Source organism: Herpailurus yagouaroundi, unplaced genomic scaffold (genome assembly GCF_014898765.1).
Source record: "Herpailurus yagouaroundi ecotype Mexico unplaced genomic scaffold, PumYag 159, whole genome shotgun sequence".
NCBI classification, from domain to species: Eukaryota; Metazoa; Chordata; class Mammalia; order Carnivora; family Felidae; genus Herpailurus; species Herpailurus yagouaroundi.
The window spans coordinates 30,714,308-30,738,855 of NW_024412400.1; the positions used below are offsets into that span (position 1 = coordinate 30,714,308).

Below are 24,548 nucleotides of genomic sequence, written 5' to 3' on the forward strand. Positions count from 1 at the left end.
AAGGGAGGGGCTGGAGAAGGGCCAGGGTTGTGGCGGCAGGGGGTTCCCCCACTGTTACCACCCTCACTTGCCACCTTCTCCTCTGGCCTCACACTGGTCTGCAGAAACGGTGTCGGTGTCGGGCCTGCCATTGGAAGTAGCCACTGGGACCAGTGACTGAGCCTGGAAATAAGCATGCCTCTGGGGCACTGGCCTAGGCAGGTTCCATTCAGATGACTTCCCTGGACCCAATCAGATCTGCCACTCAGTGCTTCCCACACCTTGGCCTAGGTAGAAGCCAGTCAAGGTGGGTAGGCAGGTCACTGAGCTGGGCTGGACTTGTGATCCAGCTGGCAGGGTCTTGCCCTGGAGAACCTGCCTGCTCCAGCCTTCTCCTATGAGCAGGCCCAGCCAGGACCCTCACCCCATGGGCTGAGGTCGGTGGGTTGGCCAAGGGCTAGGAGCACTGTGTGTGCCAATCCAGGGTGATGCTGGTCTGGAGCTCTAGGCCAGACTTAGGCGAGGACAGGGAGGCCACCTCCTTCAGGCACAGCTGGCTACTTCTCTGCTGGGCTGGCCGATGAAAGAAACAGGATCTGGGAGGGAATCCTCAAGGAGGACGATTGGCTGGCATAGCTGCTGTGGGTATTTATAGTCAGGGCTGCACAATTGGTTTCCCTGTGGCTGTGGGGTGTCAGTCCCTGTGCTGCTAGGCAGACTTCAGCCAGGACCAAGGAAAGCAGCCAATCACAGTAGGGGAAGCCCGTTGCTGGGCAAGCTAGTGGGGTTGGCTGGGCCCAAACACCTGCTGCTCGGAAAAGTTTGGACCAGTCCAGGCTCCCCCCACCCTGCCAACGCCCCAGCCCAAGGAGTGCACAGGGCAGCAAGAGGGGGAACATGTGCCTTTTTGGATCAGCTCCATGTTCAGCCACATTTGTGCACACTCCACCAGCATAAGCCGTCAGCTGCCTCCTTTGCAGATGAAAGCCGTCCAGTTTCCAGGGCTGGGTGCCTTGGGCACCAGCAAGGCAAGTATGTACCCAGAATCTTGCCATTAGAAAACACAGAAAAAAAGCTGTAATTTTAACTTCTGCATGCATGCAAACGTGCAATTTGAAAAATAAATAAAAATAAAATTTTACTTTAAATTACATGTATCAGTGGAGTGGTGCAGCCATCATTTTTTCCAGGCTCAAGGCCTCTGTAGAACCTCTCTCCAGCCCTCCATTTACCTGAAACTCTCCGTTCTCGGGTAGTTTTGCAAGAACTACTTTAGTGATCTTCTTTATTTAATTATTTTTTAAAAAATATTTTTATGTTTTTTTAAAGTAATCTCTACACCCATCATAGGGTTCAAACCCACAACCCTGAGATCAAGAGCCACATGCTGCACCAACTGAGCCAGCCAGGTGCCCCACGATCCTATTTATTTTGTTGTATTTTTCCACTAAATTTCCCTCAAACCAGGGATGCTAAAGATGGTAAAAATAGGATAAATTTACTATATTTCAATCTTCTAATGTAAGAATGTGGCCAAGAAGCCATAAGATGAATTTCAGACAACTCAAGGTGAGAGAGCTGTGACAAAGGAAGATGCCGTGTCTCTTTCCTCCCACTGCAACCCACTTGCCCACTCACCCACTTGTACGCTGGCCAAGCAGTGCATACCTGTACCAGCTGCTGTGCATTTCTGCAGCTGACAGGTTTCTGGTGGTCTGATTCTTATAATTCTCATGAGCCTGAAGCATAGTTTTGCTAACTTTGGCATTTGCTTCAGTACAGCCAGAGTTGACGCATCTATCGCCCTATGGCCTCGTAACAAGGTTAAAGAAGCCATCCCACCGTGTATGCCCATTAGCCAGGACCCTGAGGGGTAGTCCTCAGGTCAGGGGTATGTCTTAAGGACAACGTGTCCCCATGCACAGGGCAGGGGACACAGGAAAGCTCTTCACTTCCAGGGAGTTGAGACTCTATTGCAGTGAAAAGCATCACGATTATAACCATCAATGTGATGCCATGAGGGCAGCGTTCCTGACTATCTTCATCTCAACAACTGGATCCCTGCCTGGCACAAAGTAAGCCCTGTAGAGCTTTATTAAGGGAATGCGTGGATGAATTTACTTCCCTTTTGTTAGCAGAGCATAGCTGTTTGGTCTCAGGCAATTGGGGTCCTGATTCCCCATCTGCAGAGGGTCATGGGGGGTGGTATCTTCACACTGGCATTTGATGGGCCCAGATCTGACTGAGCCCCCTGATGGAGCTCTGGGAGTGGAGGCCTAATTCTTAGTAGAATTCTCACGTGCCTACAGTGAAGTTTCACTGATGTTTGTTCTGGAAGCTGGGCTACTGAATCTGTGAAAGGTACAGAATAAGGCCTAGTATAGTCAGTCCATGCATGGCACTCCGAGAGATGTCCTGGGCCTGTTCCCTGCAGGGCAACAGATGCCTGGCACCAGAGAAAGGAGGCTTTGGAAACTGACTTCTCTGAGCTTATTGTATTCTGGGTCCCAGGCCATCCGGGAACCATAGCACCCATCTCCCTAGGCCTGGAGCAATAATGTCCCAAAGCAGGCCACTGTCCTCTCCATTTGGAAAAAATTTCAAAGATGGCTGCCCTGCATGACATAAGCAGCCCCACCCCCAGTGGGAACACACTCAAACCTCACCGTGCCAGATGATGCTAAGTCCTTCCCTATATATAGCCAGTGAACAAGTGGGTGCTCAACCTTATGGAATTGCTCCCCTCCCCTCACAGCGTCCAGGAAACTGGGGGACCTGATCTCAGGGAAAACTTTCTAGAGTCACAGCAGCCCCAGAGCTTTGCTGAGTCATGAGCAGCTACTTCCTGAGTGGTTAGATGTCTAGAGCCAGTTTTCGAACATGTGAAATCTAATGCTTCCAGTCATTTTTCAATGTGTTGAATTACAGAGATTGAAAGGAAAACAAAATGAAAAGAGAGAATTTACCATGCACGTCATTTCCTTCGAATTTCTGCCATCTCCGGATTCCATTTCCGACACCTTGGAGTCCTGTGGGATAACAAGGTCTGGAGTGAGGTTCTCAGTGGCCGGGAGACCCAGGCCAGCGAGTGACAGGTCAGTTGCAAATGTATCTGGGGTGAAGTGGGGCTGGTGGAACTTGGCTCTCTCAGGATTCAAGGGGGACTGCCTGTGAATGAGATGCACTTTAAAATATTAAAACAGTGGTTTCCAAGGATGGTGGGGTTGGTTATCAGCATCATCCAGGGAGAATTTTCACGGTGCAGATGCCTATTCTTCACTCCACATCTCTACCTCTTAAATATGGAAGTATTATTGTAGAAGATGTTTGCCATTGATTTTGCCTTCCTCTTCCTGTATGTGGTGAATCTCCCACTGTTAGGGTCATGATGTGAGGTGGGGGATGGGCAAAGATGGTCTATCCCTGTGGGAACTGCAAGTGATTGTTGCCTACTCTCCCAGCCTCCCTTGCAGCTAGAGCATGGATGTATGTGGCCTAGGCACAGCCAGTCAGATGCACCTGCGTCTGGTTCCATCTTGGGACCTGGTGATGCAAGAGGGAAGGGAATGGAAGTGCTTGCCTACTCTCTCTCTGGTCCTGGCTGAAAGTGGTGGCTGCAAGGTCCAGTTCCTGGCGCAGAAATGGCGTATGTTCTGGCAATGGGAGCAGCTGCAATAAAATCAAGTTCCTGGTGAGGACGGAGTATCTAGGGCTCCTTGGTGGCAACAGAGGTTTCCTCACCAGACCAGCCCTGCTGTGCAGCTTATGGCACTCTTCCTGGAAGCTGTGCCTCTAGCCTGGTTCTCCAGCCCTTTCAACCACTCCTCAAGTCCCTCTGTCCCTTCCTGATGCTCTTCTATTCTGCAGAACTCTCCGCAGCCAAGATCTGGGGCTTGTGGCTCAGAACCGTCGCTGACACACACGTAGAGTAGAATACACACATCACACTGACTTGGGGGATGAAACCTGACTTGGGGCAGGGGACTTTAGGCCACCTCCTCCATGGCTAGGGGGTATATGACAGGACGTGAGGGCACCCAGGCATATTTTTGAGAAGCACTGCACAATGGAAAATGCTAGGGCCATAGAGGGAAAGAGCAGAGAGCATCTGTTGGCAGCCCAAATCCCTGGCACATGCTGCCTTTGCCTCCTTTCCCTCTGACTCTTTTCTGCCACAAGGACAGAGCAGAAAGCCACCCAGTCCTCTGTACCGTGACAGTAATGGAGCTCAGGCCCTCCTTTGCAGAGCCAAGGACCTGGGCTGGGGGCGGTGGGGGGACAGGAGGAGATGCCTGGAAGAGGTGTGGGGGCGTTTTGGATCTTGTGCACCAACAGGAGGCCTTGGAACAAGCTTGTCTAGTTCAGTGTTTCCCTGCCTTGGGCTGTGTGGGCCCATAGGCTGGCTTAGCCAGGGGTCTCCTGGACATCACCATTGCCCAGCAGGCCTCAGAGGCTGTGCATTCTCACTCTTCTATACTCTGGTACAGAACTGTCTGACTGTAAATAAGTGACACTGGTCTCTGCACTGCCATAGTGTCTGGGAAAAAACCTCCGTCAGGAAAGTTGTGGAGGAAACTAGCAGAAAGGGCTTGGCAAGCAGGGCCTTCTTGCCTTGCATCATGGTCATGAGTGTGAAATGCATTGGTCTGGAGCCTGTAGGGTTAGTGCTAGGGGTCAGACACCTCTGAACCAGTCCTGATCCCTGGCATTTCCGAGGCTTCCCTGTGTTGTTGAAAGGCCCTCTCTTTCTAGTGTTGGAGCCTTTAGGAGAGATGAGATCAGAGGGGGCGGGGGAGGGAGGGACTCACAGACTGGCCTGGAGCCAGGCCTCGTGGGGGTCCTCTGGCCTTGCCATGCATAGGGGGAGGCCTTCCGGACTGCAGTGTCCAGAGTAGAAGCAGTCTCTTTTCTATCAAGGAGCAGAGGGCCTCTGCCGATTTCCTCATTACAAATACGCAGGGTGGGGGGCATTTCCGCCTCTCCTGGGAGCAGCTCTGGGAATGGAAGAACCAACTAACCCAAACAACTGGCCTCAAATCCCGCGGGAGATCGGAGTACCTATCAACATTCTCAGCTCTCCAGAATCTATTTCTTTCCCTGCCTTCCTCCCCAAGAGGTCACAAGGAACCATGGGGCAGGTCCAGCCTATGTGACTGGTGGGGGCAAAGCCATTCAAGGCACCATTGCTTCAGTGTGGCAGGTGGCAGGTGGATGTGCAATGCACCAAGGGCTGTTAAAACATCAGTCCCAAAGCACTGGCCCTCCGTGAACCTAGCACAAACCTCACACCAGCCCCCGTGAAGGCTCGGGATGGCCTCATCATACACCTAGGACTTCTGAGGGGCTTTAACATCCCCTATTCTCCATCTGTATTCTCTTCAGTGTGCCCTTTCCTCTGGGATTACAGAGGCCTGAGTGCTGCTTTCCAGAATTGCTCTATAAAGAGTCACTTTATTTTTCCAGTCTACCCTTTCTCAGAAAGTCTACAGGAGGAGTAAAATTAATAGATCTGTGAGAGCGGAGAGAGGAGATTTTCAGCTTACTCTAGCAAGCCTTTTACACCACCCTTATGCCTTCTACTGTAGGAGGCTGAGAGAGGCTTCAAGAAAGGGGAAACTGAGGCCATGAGTTGTGCAAGGACACCAAGGGAGCTCCCCGTCTCAAAGTCTGATTCAGCACACAGATTCCCCTGGGTCCCCTGCGCTCTACAAAGTGCCATGTGAGGAGCAGGCCTCGGTCACCCAGGGGTCAGGACTGAGGTTCTGGCCCCCTTCCTCCCAGGCATCTTCCAACCCTGTCGTGCACCCTTCGGAGAGTGGCTGGGAGGAAGCTGGCTCCCGGGGGGTGACGGAAGCACAGGGAGTCAACCCGGGGCAATCACGGGGCTGCGCGTTGCCACGGGACGGGACGGGACGCCAGTGCTTGCAGAGGAGCAAGAGGAGCAGGCAGCGGTGGGGAGAGAGGGTCGGTCTCCCTGGCCTCTTTCGGGGGCGCGTGGGGCGCCCCCCGGCGGGCGGGCCCCAGGCGAGGAGGCCGAGGTGCCGGGGTCTGGGGGCCCGGGCCGGGCGCTCGTTACCTCCTCTGCGCTGCGGCAGCGCGCCCGGGTCCGCCTGCCGGTCCGAGTGCGTGCCGTGCGCTGCGCGCCGTTTCTCCGAGTGCACGATCAACAGCATGTCGATGGACACGGCGTTGCTGTCCTTCTTCAGCTCCATGGTGCCGCCTCGCTCCCCGCCGTTGCGCCGCGGCCGCTCTCGAGGCTGCCTGCACTGCAAATGGCCCCGTGCGCGCCGCTGGCCGGCGCGGGAGACCGCGAGGGCGCGGGAGAGGGCGCTCCCCCGCCGCCGAGCCGCTGGGCGCCGCGTTTCGCTGACTCTGCCAAACACGCCATTAGGGCCCGCCTGGGAGGGCGCTACCCTAATGAAGCCGCTCTAAGTCACCTTTGAAAGGAAATCCCGGGCCGAGCTCTGACCGCACGCAGGCCGCGGGCGGCACAGCCACAGGCTCTAGCGCCTCCTACCCCGTGCGCTTGGAGCGCTCGTCCCGGGCTCCAGAGCCCTTCTCCCGCTGGCCGGGCGCTGCCTGGTCTCCGCAGCTGGTCCCGGGATTCCCGGGAGGGCCCGAGGTAGACCTTCTCCGGAGCCTTCGGCGAACGCAGAAATCTCACGGTGCTGTCAACAGTGAGAGTAAATTCGGGAAAAGGAAAAGCAGCACGGGGTGGCCCCGCTCCTTCCCTTCCCCGGGTGGGTTTTGGAGGTTGATGGCTTCCTCTATAAGAGAGAGATGGGTAGGGTGTTGGGGTCCGGACCTCTGCGATTATGGCTGCACCAGAACTTGGACCATGACTACTGGGCATCAACTTAACAGTTCTTTCTGGCTTATGGTGAAAGTCTTAACATCTCTGTTCCTTCTAGAAGCCTGGCTCATGCTCCTTGGGGAAGGGGGGAGGGGCAGAGGAAGAGGCTGGTGCAGGGAGCAGCCTGCCTGCTGTGCTCAGGGAGCTGGACCTGAGAACCCATCTATTTTTAGTGGGGCCCGGCCTGCCCAGCCAGCAGCAGCAACAGGCCCTTTGGCTCTGGGTCTCAGGAGTGTTTACAGCGGCATCTGCCTGCTAGCCCTTGGCACGGTGGGCCCACCCAACTTGGGCCAGCCCCCTAACTTAAGTTTCCACCATTAATAAATGTCGTGCACCCGGAAGCCTTTGCTCTGGGCCCCTTCGTATTGGAGTGTGATGACCCTACCTTGCAGTGTGGTTCCTGAGAGCCCCCGCCTCCCCCTCGGAGGCAGACTCTACTGTGTAGGCCTAGGTTCCAGTCTCAGCTTGGCCACTCGCTGCCGGTGTGACTGTGGACAAGCCATTTCCTTCCATTTCCCCACCTCTATCATGGCATGATACAAGTTCTCACAGGGCTGTTGTGAGAACGTGTACTTGAGGTGCCTGGCGCGCAGCAATGGTAGCTGTCATTCATACTTGATTTTAAGGGGGGAGGAAAAGGACAGGTGAGGTGACAAGTCAGTGGGGGGTGGGGGACACACAGATCTACCCTCAGATTCTGAAGATCTTTGTCCGCGGACTGTGACTCACAGTTTGTCTGCCAGTAAAGGCCAGCGCCTTGCTGCGTCACCACTACCCCTCGCCCACTGGGCATCTGAGGAAGGAGATGTCACTGGTTTCTGACAGTGTTGAATTGCAGTCCCAAGAGAGCTGAGCTGCGGGAGTGGCGTAGGTGGGTAACTCCCAAGGCATGTTTCCTCATGTAGTGAGTCCTGTCCCTTGCTGTCCTGCCTGCACGTGTGCATATGCGCGTGCACGCACACACACACACACACACACACACACACACCTGGGAGGCTGGCTGAGGCTTGTTTTCTAGATGGCTAGGGAAGTAAGAACAATGGATTCTTCAAAGTTCCTGGAGTCTTAGAGATTGCCTAGGTGGCATCCCCCATCTGACCTGAGAAAGCACCGTGTACCTCCTTCAAGGGTGTAGGTCCCAACAGAAGCTTCTGTGCAGCACCTCTCATTACTCAATGGGGCCGAGTGGGAAGGTCAAGGGAGCTGAAGCCCCCTTGCCTGAAATTTGCATTCCCATCCTGGTTCCTTACTCCCCAGCTGGAGAGCGTCACTGTGAGGAGCTTGCTCACATGACATCCCATTCCAGAGCTGCCTCTGAAGCAGGAGATGATGGGGGGTTGTATCACTCAGAGGTCCAGGAAGCTGGTCTGGGGGCCTCCTGCCCCTCCAGGATGTCTGAAGACAGATCCTTTAGAGAGGAGCCTCTCATCCATGGCACTATGGACATTTGGGGCCATAGAGTTCCTTGTTGTTGAGGGAGGGGTGGTCCTGTGCATTGGACGATTCTTAGCAGCATCCCTGTGATCTACCTACTAGATGCCAGTAGCACCCACTTCCCTGTTGTAAGAACCCAGAGCATGTCCAGATGTTGATAAATGTTTCCTGAGTGACAAAAATGCAGTGAAAACACTGCTCTGGAACCAACCCATGAAATAGGGGCTGTGTTACCTTGACTTCTCTGGAAAATGCTGTTGCTCCTGGATCCTGATGCTGCCTAGAACCTGGACCCACTCTCCACATGTTCCCACCCATGGCTCTCAGTCCAGTAGCTGGTGTCTTGGGCCTGCACAGCTGCTCCCTGCCAGCAGCATGGGCAGAAAGATGAGATGCTCTCCTCAGTCTTCATGTTCCCCTCAGCCCTAGACTCTGTCGACCCATCCTCTCATCTATACTACTTGTTTTGGCTGAGAGGAGGATGCCACAGGAAGGCATTTGGATGTATCTGGAAAGCGGAGGAGAAGCAGGAGAGGAGGCTATGAGGTATTATTCAGAGGGTCTATGTCTTCTGCTCAAACCCCCCCTCAACCGATGGGACAGAGAACAGACCCTCAGCCTGTGATTTACACCCTGGGTCCAGCCCCCTTCTATAGACTCACCTCTTCTACTTTCCCTGCCAACCCACACATGCTGTAGCCATAGCCATGCCCACTACTTCCCAAACACATCTATCTGACCTCTCTGCTTCTAGGCTTTCCTTAACATGCTGGCCTCTCCATCCTGCCACCGTCTTGAATAACATGGAATTCTGGGACTTCCACATTCTGACCTAATGAAGTCATCTGCATCCTTGTCTTAGGATCTGACAAATCAGGGGATGTCTCCGTTCTTGGGCAGACCTTTAATAATTTTCATCACAATGACTTGGAAACTTCAGGAGACCCAAAGACAAAGAGCAGTCAAAATGGTTGTATTTTTGCCGTTATCCTCCATTATCCACACTGCTTCCACACCTTTGCTTGAAGATGGGATTCATCAGTTGTCCGGATGGTTCTGAGCCCTGAGCTGTCTTGGAGATGGTGAGTGGCTGACAGGGAGAGGCTTGCTTCTGGCAGATGAGGCTTTCACCAGAAACGGTGTGTTCTGACTCACATGTTCATTTTTCCAAAGGCTTAGTGGTTCTTCGGGGGATCACCAGTCATAACTTTTTCACCCCTCTAGAAATCCTGGGAGGTAAGTTTTTCTCTTCTCTATAGAGATGTAATAGACAAAACCAGTACATGAAAGGCTTTTAGCAGGCAGTTTGTAGACATGACATGCTTTTCTCCATTGGTGCAGTGGGGAAGGGGCACAAAGAGAGTGGGGGCACATTGGTAAAGAGCACAGACCACATCCCAGCCTCTTCACACCCTGGCTTCTGCTGATATGGGCAAACTGTTACATGGGGGAACCAGACAGATGCCTTTCCCGCAGACCTTTTTGAAAGCTGGTATAGGCTTCCTGTGGTGTCTTGACCAGCCTGACTTGGCTCACTCCCACTTCTGAGTTTGTTACTGTTGTCACTTCTTCCCGAAATACCTGTTTGGACATTCCTGGCAAGTACAGTCTAGTCATCCTTTGAAGTCTGACACCAGCCCTCACCTCCACCCTGAAGCCTGCCTGATTACCCCAGTTCTTGGAGATCCTAGAGAATGCCAGCTCTCTGTGGTGCTTTTTAACCATCCTCATTTTCTTTTTCCTACTGGAATGGCACAGACATTTAAAGGTTTGAAAAAAAATACTCTCCCAAACTACGGCAGGTCTTTCCTGTTTGATAGCAAAGTGTATGATGAAGTCATGGCCTGGCCTTAGACCATGTTAAGCTCTTCGAGGGCCAGGTCACGGTCTTCCTCATTCTTGAGTCCCCTCCCATGTCCCTCTATCAGACTTGAGCCTCCTGTGTGTATTGCACACAGGAGGTGCTCAATAAATGTTTGAATCAAATCAGACAGAACGAACCCTCCCAGTCAGCCAAGATTTCTCCCTTTAGCCCAGAGGTGCGCCAGCCTCCCGTAGATTTGTAGCGTTTGCTCTGCTGTGCCTTTTTCTCTGACCATCACGAGATGGAAGAGAAGGAGGTTAAGTGAGGACAAGCAGCTCTAAAGGCACCTTCTCCCACTGCTGACAGAGCCATCTGGAGCATGAATTTGGGGGAGTGCTTGGTTCTAACAGCCCTGCTCAGTCCCATGCAGCCGCCTCCACCCCGCCCCAATCAGGAGCCATAAGCTGTGACTTTTCTGTTAAACACAATTCCCTTTCTCAGCCTTTTTGGCATGTCTCTCCCTGATCGGCCCGTCAGCCTGTTTCAGTATTTCTATCCGTGACACCTTCATTGATTTTCCCTATTTTTCTGTCTGTAGCTTATTACAATCCCATCTTCTTGCACATAACGATGTGTAAACATGGGGAGCACTACCTCCCAAATTCCAGGTCATTTGAGTTTTGGAGTCTTTATACACTATGGCATTCTTGGCCTTTTCCTGTGGATGGAGATGATGAAAATCAATTTGTCTCTCATCACCACTTCCAAAATATCTCAGGCCATGCCAACAGAGGTATCCAGTGGCACATGAAAGCCCATGGAGAGATTACCTCTTCAGCTTCCCCAAGTGTTTATTGCCGAGCTATTGAAATGCCCCTCACATATTCCTCGATCCGCCTCCCTGATGGAAACGAAAGGTCCTCTGAAGCGGACTTGACGCTTCAGAGTTTGTCCCTTGGTAATCAGCTACTTCTGTACAGAATTCTGCGTTTTTCTTCCATGAACTCATGTAGCCCTCACAGTGCCCTGGGGCTGGGCTGATGCCTTTACACCCATTTTATTGATGCTGAAACAGGATCAAGAAGTGAGTTAGTGCAGTTTTCTCAGTGAGCCACCAATGGCTTCTACGTGGGCCCAGGGCTCACGCCAAACCTAACACGCTTGCCGTTCTGCGTGTGTTAGTGAAAAGGGGCACAGATGTCGTTTCTACTGGCAGGCTGAGGTTTGGGCCAGCCGCTTTTGCAGGGCCCCAGCCAGTGCTCTGAGTGACATGTGCCCCCTGGGAGAGAGCCCTCACACCTGGGTGGTGGGAGGTTGTCTAATGAGGTGGTGAAGAGGGTCACAGGAGACAGCTCTGGAGTGTCTGAACAAAAACGCAAATGAAGTCAGAACAGCCTTTTGATCACCCCTGAAGACCCCTGGGGACTGTCGGAATGAGGTTGGTGCCCATCTGCCCCAAACGGGACAGGTGCCGTGGCCTGGATCCCAGGGGGCACAAGGGAACGAGTTTCTAGTGTCGGTTCGGACTCCAGCCTTGCCTGTCCCTGGGGCAGAGCCTCTAATAGGAGCCACGGGTATTTTTAGTCTCACGTGTGCAGGCACAGGACAAGGAGAGCTGGATAGGAACAGCTAATAAGCCATGGTCTTTATTAAGTTGGGAAGGGTGAAATGAGGGGGAGGACAGGGAGCCTAGTGGAACTTTTGCACATGCCTCATTTTCTGAGAACTCTTTTTCCATAATTCACCAAGAAAGATTGAGGTCAGGGTGATTATGCATAGCCCCAGTTAGAGAAGCCGGAATGTGGAACATGCTTACCTCCTGCAGCCTGCACGTCCCCTCCCAAAACGTTCTGCTCTGCCCTCTGGGTGACCAGGTGGGGCAGGAGGGATTCAGCTTTGGGGCTTGGCTATCAAGCCTCCCCGGTGGGGGTGACCGGGAAGGACCAGATGAGAAGCCCATTCCCGAAGGAAAACTTGCAACCTCAGAAGAGAGTTGAGCAGGTGTCAACTACTATCCCGATTTCACAGAGGAGGAAATGCGGGTTCAGAGAGGTGCAGATATTTGTGCAAGGCCACATGGATGGGAAATAGGGGAGCTGGGCTTCAAGCTCAGTGTCCTAGATCAAGGTCTACCACTGTTTTGTATTACATTGGTCTTTTCCCAAATGATAGTCAGTCATGTCTAAGACTCTTTATCCATTTTATTTAACCCCATTTTTTTCTATGCCAACTCTGTGTCAGGAGTTCTATCACTGGGATGAGGCAGTGAAGGTGATACAGTTGCTCTCAAGATCTCTGGGCTTAGCGAGGGCAGCATAGAAGCCACTTCCAGCCAAACCTCAGCGTGGGCCAGTGTGCAAGTTTGTGCTGGGGGAGAGGCAGACTGGGAAGTGAAACTGGCAAGTTTCCAGCCTTTGGTATTGAGCATGAGGACACTCAAAGCTCTGCTCACACAGTCAGTCCCCTTCTGTGCAGCATCTTCTGGGGTGGGTGAGACTGGTGGCAGTGGCCAGGGAGGGGCAAGGGTGTCCTCAGCCTTTCTCCAGTCCTGTGGCTCTGAGCACCACGATGCCTGTGGCCTGGGGCAGGACTCAGTGAGTGAGTGCTTGGCAAAGCTGCCATGAAGATAGTATCTGGCTCCTGCTGCTGTCAGCCACTCCTTTCCTTCCCTACCACATCTTTAGGGTTCGAGAGCAGAAGGAGACAGTGAAAACATTGATTTGGGATGAAAAGCATCAGAGTGAGTTCTTTGTACCTTTCTGTCTCAGTCTAGAGCCAGCCATGGCATGTGCTTCTGTCCATCCATTTATCCACCCCAAATCCATGCTTTCACAGGGTCTTTCATATCTGTCCATCCATTCCATCTCTCCACCCATCCAGTCACTGTCTCATCCATCCATCTCACTTAGCTATTTGTTCACCCACGCCTCCGTCTCTACCTGAACATCACCCCTCAGTCTCTCCGCCACCCCCGTTCTTCTATCCCTTCCATCTAACTTGTTCCACCCATCCACTTATTCATCTGTTCACCCATTTGTGCCCCCACTCCATCCATTACCAATTTTTTTCATACCATCTGGAACCAGACACTGTGCTCTAGGCCTTGTGTCTGGTGTTGTGGGGACACAGAGATGAATGAGTCTCTCTCATAGTTGACCCGGGAAACAGTGTACGGATCCACTTATGAAGGGAGAAGTGGAACCAAGACAGTCCTGAGAGGCTGAAAGAGAAGAGAAGGGGCTGTAGGAGGATCAACCAAGATACGTAGACTCTGCATTTTGGGAGGATAATAATGGAAAGAGAGAGAGAGAGACTGGGTGGAGGACAAGGAAGACAGGAGAGGAGAAAGGAAGGAAGGGAGAGAAGGAGTAAGGGTGGGATGGAGGGAAGGAAGGAAGGAAAGAAGGAAGGATAAATGTGTGTTGGGCACCTACTCTGTGCTGGACCCTGTGCTAGGTGTTTTCACTAGTCTTACTTATCCCAGCAACTTTCTGAGGTGATTCCCTGCGTTTTAGAGATGAGGAACTAGGACTCAGTGCACCTATTCCACGTGAATAAAACCTGAAGGGCAGGGCTAGGTTGAAAGTGCTTGCTAACACTGAGCATCAGAACGGGAGCCTGAAGCAAACAGGTCTGGGACAATTGAAAAGCATGCCATTTGACAGTTAACTTCTGGACTGTTGCCTGAAAGTGTGTTTGGGTAGGAACCACTCCTACGGTGACCAGTTGGAAGGAGGTGCAGGGCCACGCACAGTTGTTGGAGTTAGATGCCAGGTTGCACCTGTATGACGTGGAACTGGAGCATGCCTTGGTGGTTCTGCCAGGTCCAGGGTCCTTCTGGAAGATTCCTGGCTCTGGATTCTTTCTGTCAGGACACACCAAGCACCTTAGGCAGGGCTGTAGGCATTTGTACACCAGTCTAGTGTCCAGCTTTGCTTTACTTTTCCGGTCGGAGCTCTCCTCCTGGGGAGACTCAGCATAGCCCTAGGCAGGAGAGCTCAGCTTCACCACCCATCTGCTAGGGCTGCAGCCAGGAGTCTGTGAGCCCTAGCCCCAGACCCCTCTGGCACCCAGGATGTACAGTTTCCCACTGACATATCGCTCCTGGCACTTTCTGGATCCATACCCAGTTCTTGTTGTTTGATGCCACCAAATTGTTCCCTGACCACCTGATGAGTAACTGTAAGTGTTGACAACCACTGTCCCAAGGCCGGAGTATTTCCAGATGGTTAGGTAGGTGGCCCAAGCAATCACGGGCTCTAGCGACAGCTCAGGGAGAGGGGTTCGGGCGGGGTGAAGTGGCCCTGCAGTTTACCAGACAGAGGCTCTCTAACCCCTGCAGAGCTTGTGGAGAGGGGGGGTTGTCGGGGGCTGGGTGAGGGGCACTGCAAATTAGAGATTCTAGAATTACACAGGCCTCATTCACGTGAGCCCCTCTGTGTCTTATGGACTTGTGGGTCTTCATTTCTCTGAAGTCAGGCTGTCTGTCTGCCCTTGCCTACCCTGGAGAGCAGAGTTTGGGGGAAGGGAATGCAGACACCCAGGTATCAGTGCTGGGCCCCGGGGCCCCACAGTGGCTGGAAAGGGGGGATGTGTGTGGAGAGTGGCTGCTCGAGGCCCCAGTTACCTCAGCCGTCCTTCTTCCCCAGCTTTCCCCCTCGGCATGACCAGGCCACCCCCCTGCCAGCTCAGCTGTCCTCCCTCCTCACCATGTAATCCCTGCCAGGAAGAGAGGGGGGAAACATGAGCCAGCCTTCTCCCACTGCATCCTGCCTTCCTGTCCTCCGTCCAGCCAGGAGGGATGAAGGGAGGGGGCTGGGGACAGGGAAGGGCAGGCTCCGGGGAAGGCTCCCAGGCTCAGTGGCCTCCTAGATGCACGAAAACTACAAAACTCAGGCCTTCCCCCTAAGCCCACATGTGCAGGGCCTGCCCTCGGCTCTGCTAGCATCTGGACACCTGTGAGGCCAGTTTAGTCCAGCAGAGCCTCTCCTGCCTCCCCTGGGCTTTGCCTTCCCCTTCACCTCCCTGGGTCTAAGGTGGGGAGGCCCTGCTGGCTGTTTTTGCTTTCCTGCTAAGAAGGTCACCTACGAACGAGGGAGTTCAAGTCCCAGCATTGCGAGGCAAGTCAGAGCCTCAGTCTCCTGATCTGTAACCTGGCAGCAATCATGCCCGCTGCCGAGGGCAGAAGACAAAGGGAGGTGGTGCAGAATGTGGCCCAGCACGTGGCTGGCATGCAACCGTGACGGTCCATAAACAGAGCCAGTCTGGTCCCCGAACCTGGGACACAACCTCAGATAGGCAACCACTCACCTCATTATCAGGGCACCTCTGGGACTCTGGATGGGAGGAGCAAGGACAGAAACAGCCCCCATACGTGCACCTCTTGGTGGGATCTCAGGAACATCAGGCGGTGGTGTGCGTACCGTGTTATTTGTGCGCGGGGACTCTGCTGTCAAGACCATGCCATTCATCTGCATTCTCCTAGAGCCCCGCAGTGGGTGTTCCCTTAAAGCAACTCCAGTTGTGCGTGCACGTGTGTAACAAAGCCACTTTGGGTCCCCCACAGATGCTGTGGGGCCCTGGAAATGTCGTGTCCCTTCTCTGGGACAATGGGTGTGTTGATTCCTGCCTGACACAGCTGTTCTGGGGTCAGCAGCTGGCCTCCTGCGTGGCACACGCGGTAACAAGGGATCCCATGACATCCATTCCCTTTCTCCCTATCCGGTGCTGAGGTTTTCCCCAGGTTGCCTTGGGATCTGCTCCAGGGAAGAAGGGACCCCTCCCTTCTTGGCCAGAACAGGGGCGTGGGGAGCCCTGGCTTCTCAGGAGACACTGATGCAGACTGAGGTGGGGCAGGGCTGGCCTAAGGTCGGCAGCACAAGGTCACTTCCGGCCCCACCCTGCTGGTCTGGGAGAAATAAGGTGGGGGGCTTTAGGGCACTCCGACCAGCCTAGGTTCTTCTCCCCCAGCTCCTGGTAGGAAACGCAGAGCAGGGTGGAGGCCTTAACCATATCTCTCAGTGAGGGAGGTCAGGGCTGGCCTGTGTCCACAGAGGACCCCTAGCTCCCCGTGCTGCAACTGGGACAAGCCTACTGGTGCAAGGCTTTCCTCTTCCCCCTGCCCTTTCCTTGAGGCGGGGCGTCTGGCCCCTGGAGTGGCTATTGAGCAAGCGGGAGTAGGGAGCTTGCCTTCTCTCACAGGGTTACCTGAGGCAGGCTGGGCTGGGGGCTGGTCCAGGCCTGGAGCACAGTGATGACAGGGACCTGTTGGTGGCAGGACAGTTTGCACTCCCCAGGTGGTGGCTGAAAAGCTGCCACTGGGGGAGGAGCCTGTGATGACATGTGCCTCTGGCCAAGGCCTGACAGCCATCTGTTTCCAGCCACCAGCCGGGAGGCCTCCAGGGAGGGAGAAGACAGGGAAAGAAATAGAAAGAGAAACAGGGGACAGAGAGAGACAGAGACAGGGACACAGAGGCAGAGATAGGGACACAGAGGCAGAGAGAGACAAATAGGGAGACACAGAGACAGAGGGACAGAGAGAAGAGGAAGAACCCATAAAAGCGAGAGAGAGAGAAAGAGGCAGACAGAGAAATAGAGGGACTGAGAGACAGAGACAGGTAAAGAGAGACAGAAGGGGAGAACAATAGGAGCAGAGGAGCAAAGAGAGTGAGAGAGAGGGATGGTGGGGGGAATGAGAGGGGTATGGGAGAGAGGGAGAAGTAGAGGGACACGGGAAGATGGACATGGAGAGAGACACAGGGAGAGAGGCAGAGAGAGACAAAGAAATTCTGGAGACATAAACAGGGGGGTGCATGCTGGGGTAGCTGGGGTTGGAGAGGGGAGAGAGACAAAGGCTTCTGATCAGGCTCCCGGTGGAAGGAGAACCCTCATAAACCAAGGTCGTTTTAGCTCAGCACATGGAGAGGAAGAAGTTGCACTTGACCCTGGGCTCCTGGCTTCAGGGTCCTGACGGTGGATCTCAGGTGTTAGTAGGCAGCAGAATCACTGGGGGCACATTCAAGTTCAGGTGCCAGGTCCATCCCCAGAATCTGATTCTCTGGTCAAAGTGAGGCCAGGAATCTGCATTTCCATCAGATTCTGTTGTGGGGTCACACTAATCACAGTCAGAGACACTGCACCAGGAGGAGTCAGAAGTCGGTCCCCTTGTCCCCTCCCTGCGTCCCCTCACTCGCTGTGGGCCCTGGATGGGCAGCGACCAGGGCTCCGAGGGAACTCCCTCCACAGACTTGGAGGCTTCCCACATCCCTTATTTTACCAGCCAGTGATCCTAGGAAGGGTTGGGGCCCTCTGTCTCCCCCTGGATGGTCAGGCAGAGAGGCACCTTGGAGGTCATGATTCAGTTCCAGCCACTCTGTGCAGATGAGGAAACTCAGCGGCTAGGCCAAGGCAATGAAGGTGACATGACACATTCATTTCTCAAACTCCTGCTATGGCCCAGGCTCTGTGCTGAATATTCTTTCAATTTATGGCTTAAATAGGGGAAAGGTCATCACTGTCTCCACCTTAAAGGTGAGGCAATGAAGCCCAGAGATACAAGTAACCTTCCTAAGGGCACACAGCTAGTAAATGGCAGAACCTGGACCAGACTCCACGTCTGTCTTACCCGAAAACCCATGCTCAAGTCCCAGCTTCTTCCCTATTTCTATTAATGGCTCTACTGCCTCTCAGGCTGAGATCCCAAACACAGCTATCTTGGTTCCTCCCCTGACCCCATCCAATCATTGTCACGGGCCTGCCTGGGCCAGCTCACGGCAATCTTCAGTCACTACAGTTTCCCACTGTAACATCTCATCCCCAGTTCAGCCTTTGTATCTTTAGCGCAGACCCAGGCGGTACTCTTCCAACTCAATTTTCGCCCAGACTTGTTACCTATATCCCTGGAAGTGAGGAGGAAGACAGACAGGTAGCTGTCTTTCCAGGGTAGGAAACAGAGCCTGGGGCTGACTCTCGTGCTAACACCTTGTGAGAGCGAAGTGGGGTTGGGCTGCAATTCCAAGGCAGCAAGAGTGAGCGAGATAGGTGAAGGAGGATTCAGGAAGTGGTGCTGCTCGGCTGGCCACAGTCCCAGGAAATAGAGCCGGTTTGTTCAGGCACTGGGTTGGGTCCAGAAAAAAATTAGTGGGATGTCATCCCTTGAAATGGTGTATTTCAGAAGCTCATAGAACCCAGGACACAGTTTACTTACTATTGCTGATTTATTACAAAGGATATTTTAAAGGATAGGAGTGAACGACTGGGTAAAGAGATTACATACGATGAGGACTAGGGGCACCTCGGTGGCTCAGTTGGTTGAGCGTCCGACTTCGACTCAGGTCATGATCTCATGGTTTGTGGGTTCAAGCCCTGCATTGAGCTCTGTGCTGACAGCTCAGAGCCCGGAGTCTGCTTTGGATTCTGTGTCTCCCTTTCTCTGCCCCTCCCCTGCTTGTGCTCTGTCTCTCTTTGTCTCTCAAAAAGAGATAAAAATGTTTAAAAAAAAAAAAAGATTAAAAATGTATATAGGGTGAGGACTTGGAAGGGTCCCCAATGCAGGAGCTTCTGTCTCTATGAAGTTGGGGTGCACCATCCTCCTGGCACATGGATGTATTCACTGACCTGGAAACTCTCCAAACCCCATGCTTCTGGGCTTTTTATGGAGGCTTCATCACATAGTCATGATTGATTATTAACCCGTTTCCTTGCTCCATTCCCCTCTCTGGAGGATGGCGGCTGGGGCTTAAGCTTCTAATCATGGCTTGGATTTTCTGGTGACTAGCCCCCACCCAGGAGTCCACCAAGCGTCACCTCCTCCTAGCCTCCTATCGCCCAGGAAATTACAAGGTTTTGAGGAGCTCTGTGTTGGGAACTGGGCTCAAAGATCAAATATGAGCAGACACTGGAGGCAGAAACTAATATATGTATTTCAGGATTTCACAGCCTGGAAGTATGAAAAACCCAGTGGGACACCCATGGGTCTGCTTCACAGACCTATCTGACTAGTGACACATCCTGGAAGGGGACTGACTCTCTGGCTCCAAATGTGGCAGCTGGCAGACTTTGTGCTCTAGCCACTGAGGAAGGATTTGCAGGGAGCTGTCATACAACAGATCACGGGACTCTGCTCAGACCCTCCTGATGGAAGTGCAGGACCTGGAAGTATGGGGCTCCGGTGTGCTCTGGGGCTGCACTGTGGGGCTGCTCTAGACGGAGGACCTTGGGGCCTGTAAAAGTGTCTGCGCTTTCAAACTGTTGGGGTGCTCTGACATGACCTGGCTGGGTCATGGATGGAGGAAGCCATGAAGCCCATGACCATGGGACTCCCTGTCGGCCCAGCTGTCCACCTCAGTGTGAGGAGGAAGTTGAGGACTGAGAAAGGCTGTCCCGCTGTGAGCCAACCAGGAGGGGAGCTGCCGGGTGGCTCTTGGCTCCTGGGAGATGAGTCCAGCCAGAGCAGGGAGAAGTGGAGGTGGCATTGTCTTGACCTTCAAGACAAGGCAAGAACACATTCTGGATCCGCTTTTAGCAAAGCGGGCCTTCCCATCTTCTGAATGGCTTTCTCTCTGACTGGTATCCAGTTAATTCCCATCATAAAATCATTTGTTTCTTCACTGAACTCAACTGCTCTTCAGGTAGACTGCTGAGTATTCATATCTGATAGATTTCCATAGAGCTGAGTGCACTCTCTACTTTCCCCTTGGACTTGTTCCTTCTTAGTAAAGCACATCTTATTGCTACATGTCTATCAAGAGGTCATCACCTCCACCACTGTCACCGTTTTCCCCTCCACCTCCAATACCATCACCATCTCCACCACCGTCCCCATCACCGTCACCATCACTCATCCACCACCATCACCAGTACTACCAACACCAACCTCACCACCATCACTCCCTCCATCGCCATCACCATCTCACCTCCATTTCTACCACCAACATCACCTCCACCACCTTCACTCTTACCCTCACTACCAAAAGGATTTGTCTTATGTCTCAGAGACCATCAATCTTCAAAGTTGCAGGTAATGAAAGAGACGGGCTATATAGTAGCCAGAGGAGCACAGACCATGGCTTCAGAGCAGCAGCCCTTTTCCTCCTCTTCATGCGCTTCTTCTTGGGGGTTCTGGTCAGACACTGCGCTGGGGTGATATCCTGGCCTCTCCCTCTACCCACTCCTCCAGCCCTGATGCTTGTCACTCACATAATTCAGGTGTCAGGCAGTGCAGTAGCTCTCAGGCTCTGGGGCCCAGCTCCCTCTCTGGCCGGTTTGCAGGGTATGGGTCCACCAGGCTGTTGACAGCTGCTATCTGTTCTGATTGCTCAGCTCCTGTGCGGTGTGGATCATTAAGTATTTTACATAACACCAATGCTGCCCTAGGCTAACCGTGCCTCAGTTCTTGTTACTTATTGATGAGGCTGATGGTGATTTCAGTCATGGGAAAGCTCTCTAGTCACTACTCCATGGCTTCTGGAGGACTGAAATGCCCGGGTAAGTGGGTCAAAGATCTTAAGTAAAAATAGAGCCAGTGCATGTTAAAAAGGTGGAATTTGGGGACTGGAAAATAATTTCTGAGCACAAGAAGAGGTTTTTAACTACTACCGACTAGATCAGGTATGATTTTTCAGGCACTCTGTGCTATTTTCACAAAAAGTTTTGCAACTTATTTGCCTCTAATGTGAACACACTCCTCCCCAAACTGCACACAGCCTCTCCGCCAGGGGCCAGGAGTAGGGGGAAATGGGGAGTGCTAATGGGTACAGGGTTTTGGTGTGTGTGTGTGTGTGTGGGGGGGGGTGATGGCAATATTCTGGAATCAGCAGTGATCGTCAATATATTAAAAATAATTGTAAAGTTTCACTGTACACTTTAAAAGGGTGACTTTTAGAAGTAAGTTATATCTATTTTTAAAAAGAAGAATTAAAAAAGGTGCATCTGTTTGAGAATGGGGTCGCCAGTGAGGAATCAGAGACAGGAGACAGAGGGAGAGGAGCCAGATCCTGTGATCCCGCTTGAGCCCCGATATCCGGTTGTGCCAGAAGTCAGACTACCTTGGAATGTTTCAGTTACATGAGCCAACAGATTCTCTGTTTCTTAGGTCAGGGTAGATCAGGTTTTCCGTCACTTACCCCCAAAGGATCCCGGGCCGGCACACATGCCCTCTGCCCTCCTGGGGGCCGGGCCCTGCAGGCAGCACTTTTTTCTCCCGTCCCCCACCTCTGCCCCTGCTGGTCCTCGTTCAGGCTTCTCCTGTTTAAAAAAACAGTTCTCCCCTCATTCTATTTTATACCTTTTTCTCTTCCCCATTTCACTCACACCTCCCAAAGGGTGGTCCACATGTGCTATTCTGCTTCCTGGCGGTCCCTTTTCCCTCCTCACCCTCTGCCTCTCTGGCCTGCCTTCTGTGGGCACTCTACTGCCCTCCTGTGGCCAAGCCTCACCACATCCTCCCTCCACCAGGGTGGGCTCTGACCTCTGCTCCTCTGCTTCCTGGAGGTCCCTTCATTGATTACTCATCCCCGGATGCTTGTGCCTTCCCTGACTCTGGGCTGGGCCTCTGCCCTGATCTTCTCCCTCTCCCTGGGCTGCTGCCTCCATGCTCAGGACTTACAACTACACGTTACGGACTTATAACTGCATGTCAGACTCGTCCTCCTCCAAACCACTTCTCCTTCTGAGGCACCCTCATGGGCCAGCACCCTTTCCTCCTCTTCATGTAGTCCCCCAGTCACATCATTCCATGTCCTTTTTAAGTATTCCTGGTGTCCTTGCTCTCTCTGCATCCCCACCGCCGTGGCCCCTTGTTCTGCTCGCTGGTCACTTTGTGTTCTCCCCTCTACTGTTCTTCCCTCCACCTTGAGCTCTTGATGTGCTCAGGCTTAAAACACAAATCTAAATGTGCTACTCCCTGCTCAAACTCACATGGGATCAAGTCCAAGCCCAAGGCAGGGTACCTGAACCACCAGGCACTGGCTTCCACCTGCTTCTCAGATGTATTCTTGGTCGTCTCTACTTGGGCTTAGGCTTCCCCAACCCAGAACTGATGTTTCGTTGCCATGGGGACCCCACTGCCCCCACATCTCTCTGCACGTGGTGCCCTCCTTCCCTCAGCCCCCTCTGAAGGTATTACTACTCCTCAAGACTGGACCAGGTGATACCTTCCTGGGGATGCTTTTCTGGATTTACCATCCCATGTCTGTCCTCTCTCCACTTCCACTCAGGCCAGGCCACGTGCTCTTCCTGGTTTCCATAAATGGTTGGGTTTATCTCTGAGAGCGTGTTTGTCAGTTGTTCAAGTGTTTTTCACATTTATGTGTACCGCGTGCTTCTGGAGGGCAAGACTGTGTGCCTAGCATGGTGCCAGGCACAAACCAGCAGCTTAACCGAGTTTAATGAAAGAACAAGGTGAACCATAACAGCTAATGCTCCCTGGCCCGCCCACCATGTGCCAGGTACTGCTCTAAGACCGCATCATATACGACTCATTGAAACCCCACAACAACCCTATAGAGTGGGCACCACTCCATGAAAAGTTCCCATGTCACAGATGTGGATAGTGAGGCACAATGAGGCTAAGAGCCTTGCCCAAAGATGTGCAGCTAGATTCAAACCTGGCTCCAGGGGCTGGCCTGTACCCACCACACTGTGCTGGTTCTGCAAATCACTGACTTCTGCCCTGATCCTCTCCACTGGGAATGCCAGTGCCCACTCACGTCCTCCACGTTGCCGAGGACCCAGCTCAGGCCCCACCCTACCTCTGCACAAGCAGTGCTCAGCCACCTGGAGCTCCCTGGCACAGCAGGAAGGAACCCTTTACATATACCATTCATTGGAACAAGTCTCAGCGCCCCCAGAGCTCATTCAGGCTCCAGCCCAAGTAGGGCTGGTGACATATGGGCCCATCAGACACCGGCTGTGAAGAAGCACCGCCAATGACAGCCATGCCTTTGGAAATGTCATCTTTTTGTGGGTGACATGTTAGTTTACTCACAAGGAAGAAGTAACATAAGTTTTAATAACTTTCCCTTATTTGGTATGATTACGGTTCAAAATATGCTTCCATTTGTTTGCTTTATCTTATTTGATCTTCCCTGCTCTCCTGTGAAGTGCTCAGGACAGGTTAGCCCCATTTTACTGGAAAGACAGCTCAGTGTCAGCAATACTGAGTCGCTTGCCCAAGGCACCAGAGCTCATTGGAAGCCAGGGTTATTGGTTCTACGCTTGCACGTGTTCCTTGCTTGATGAAAGTGTCTAAACACTATCTGGCCACACGCCAGCGTGTAGGAAAACATCATTCAGCTAGCGGGTGCCAGAGGAAGTCTTGCACTTAGGTGTCTCAGCACAGTCCAGGGGCCTGTCCCTGTGGATTAGGACTTCAGTATATTTGTGTGTGTGTGTGTGTGTGTGTGTGTGTGTGTGTGTGTGTGCGTGTGTGTGTATGTATGTGCATGTGTGTGACACAGTTCAACTTCTAGCAATGTGTATGTTCTGAAAAGAGAAAACTACGGGCAGGGCTGTTCAGCCTGTACTGAAGTCCTGACCACTAATGCCTCAGAATGTGACTGTATTTGGTGATAGGGTCTTAAAATTTTTTTTAATGTTTATTTGTTTTTGAGAGAGAGAGAGAGAGAGAGAGAGAGAGAGAGAGAGAGAACATGAGCAGGGAAGGGGCAGAGAGAGAGGGAGACACAGAATCCGAAGCAGGCTCCAGGCTCCGAGCTGTCAGCACAGAGCCCAATGAGAGGCTCCAACTCACGAACTATGAGACTATGACCTGAGCTGAAGTCTGATGCCTAACTGACTGAGCCACCCAGGCGCACCTGGAGATAGGGTCTTTATTTTTTTTTTTTTTAATTTTTTTTTCAACCTTTTTTATTTATTTTTGGGACAGAGAGACAGAGCCTGAACGGGGGAGGGGCAGAGAGAGAGAGGGAGACACAGAATTGGAAACAGGCTCCAGGCTCTGAGCCATCAGCCCAGAGCCTGACGCGGGGCTCGAACTCACGGACCGCGAGATCGTGACCTGGCTGAAGTCGGACACTTAACCGACTGCGCCACCCAGGCGCCCCGGAGATAGGGTCTTTAAAAGAGGTAATTAAGGTAAAATGAGGCCATCGTGGTGGCCCTAATCCAATGGTACTGGTGTCCATTTAACAAGAGCAAGAGACACCAGCTGGTGCGAGCCCAGACATAGAGTCACGGGAAGGATACAGCCGAAAGGTGGCCCCCTGGAAGCCTTAGGAGAAACCACCCTTGTGGACAGACACCATGATTTCAGACCTCTAGCCTCCAGAACGGTGACAAAATAAATGTCTGTTGTTTCAGCTCCCCAGTCTGTGCGATTCTGTTATGACAGCCTGAGCGGACCAAGACGCGTACCCATTTCAAAGCTCTGTGTGACCATTTGTTCATGTTCAGTGTTTGATAGCCCTAGCCCTGTCCATGCCGTGAAGTCTCCCACAACACTGGCTATTGAGGAACAGG

General features: G+C 52.8%; 1 protein-coding gene and 1 long non-coding RNA gene across 2 annotated transcripts in view; both read right to left on the reverse strand.

The window, feature by feature from the left end:
• The window catches only part of KY (kyphoscoliosis peptidase), a 47,193-nt gene extending 40,495 nt beyond the window's left edge, over window positions 1-6,698 (reverse strand). Inside the window, exons 1-2 of the mRNA XM_040480244.1 lie at window positions 6,056-6,698; window positions 2,946-3,008 (exon numbers count right to left, since the gene is read on the reverse strand). Of these exons, the coding sequence (XP_040336178.1) occupies window positions 2,946-3,008; window positions 6,056-6,191 (199 nt within the window). The 5' untranslated portion in view covers window positions 6,192-6,698. The remainder of the gene's footprint in view (window positions 1-2,945; window positions 3,009-6,055) is intronic.
• Window positions 6,699-9,151: 2,453 nt separating this feature from the next.
• LOC121033706 (uncharacterized) lies at window positions 9,152-20,384 on the reverse strand. The gene is made up of 3 exons (XR_005792076.1): window positions 20,268-20,384; window positions 13,144-13,290; window positions 9,152-9,519 (listed from the first exon to the last, which is right to left on the reverse strand). It is a non-coding gene; the product is annotated as an uncharacterized LOC121033706 (long non-coding RNA).
• Between the last annotated feature and the right edge of the window lie 4,164 nt (window positions 20,385-24,548).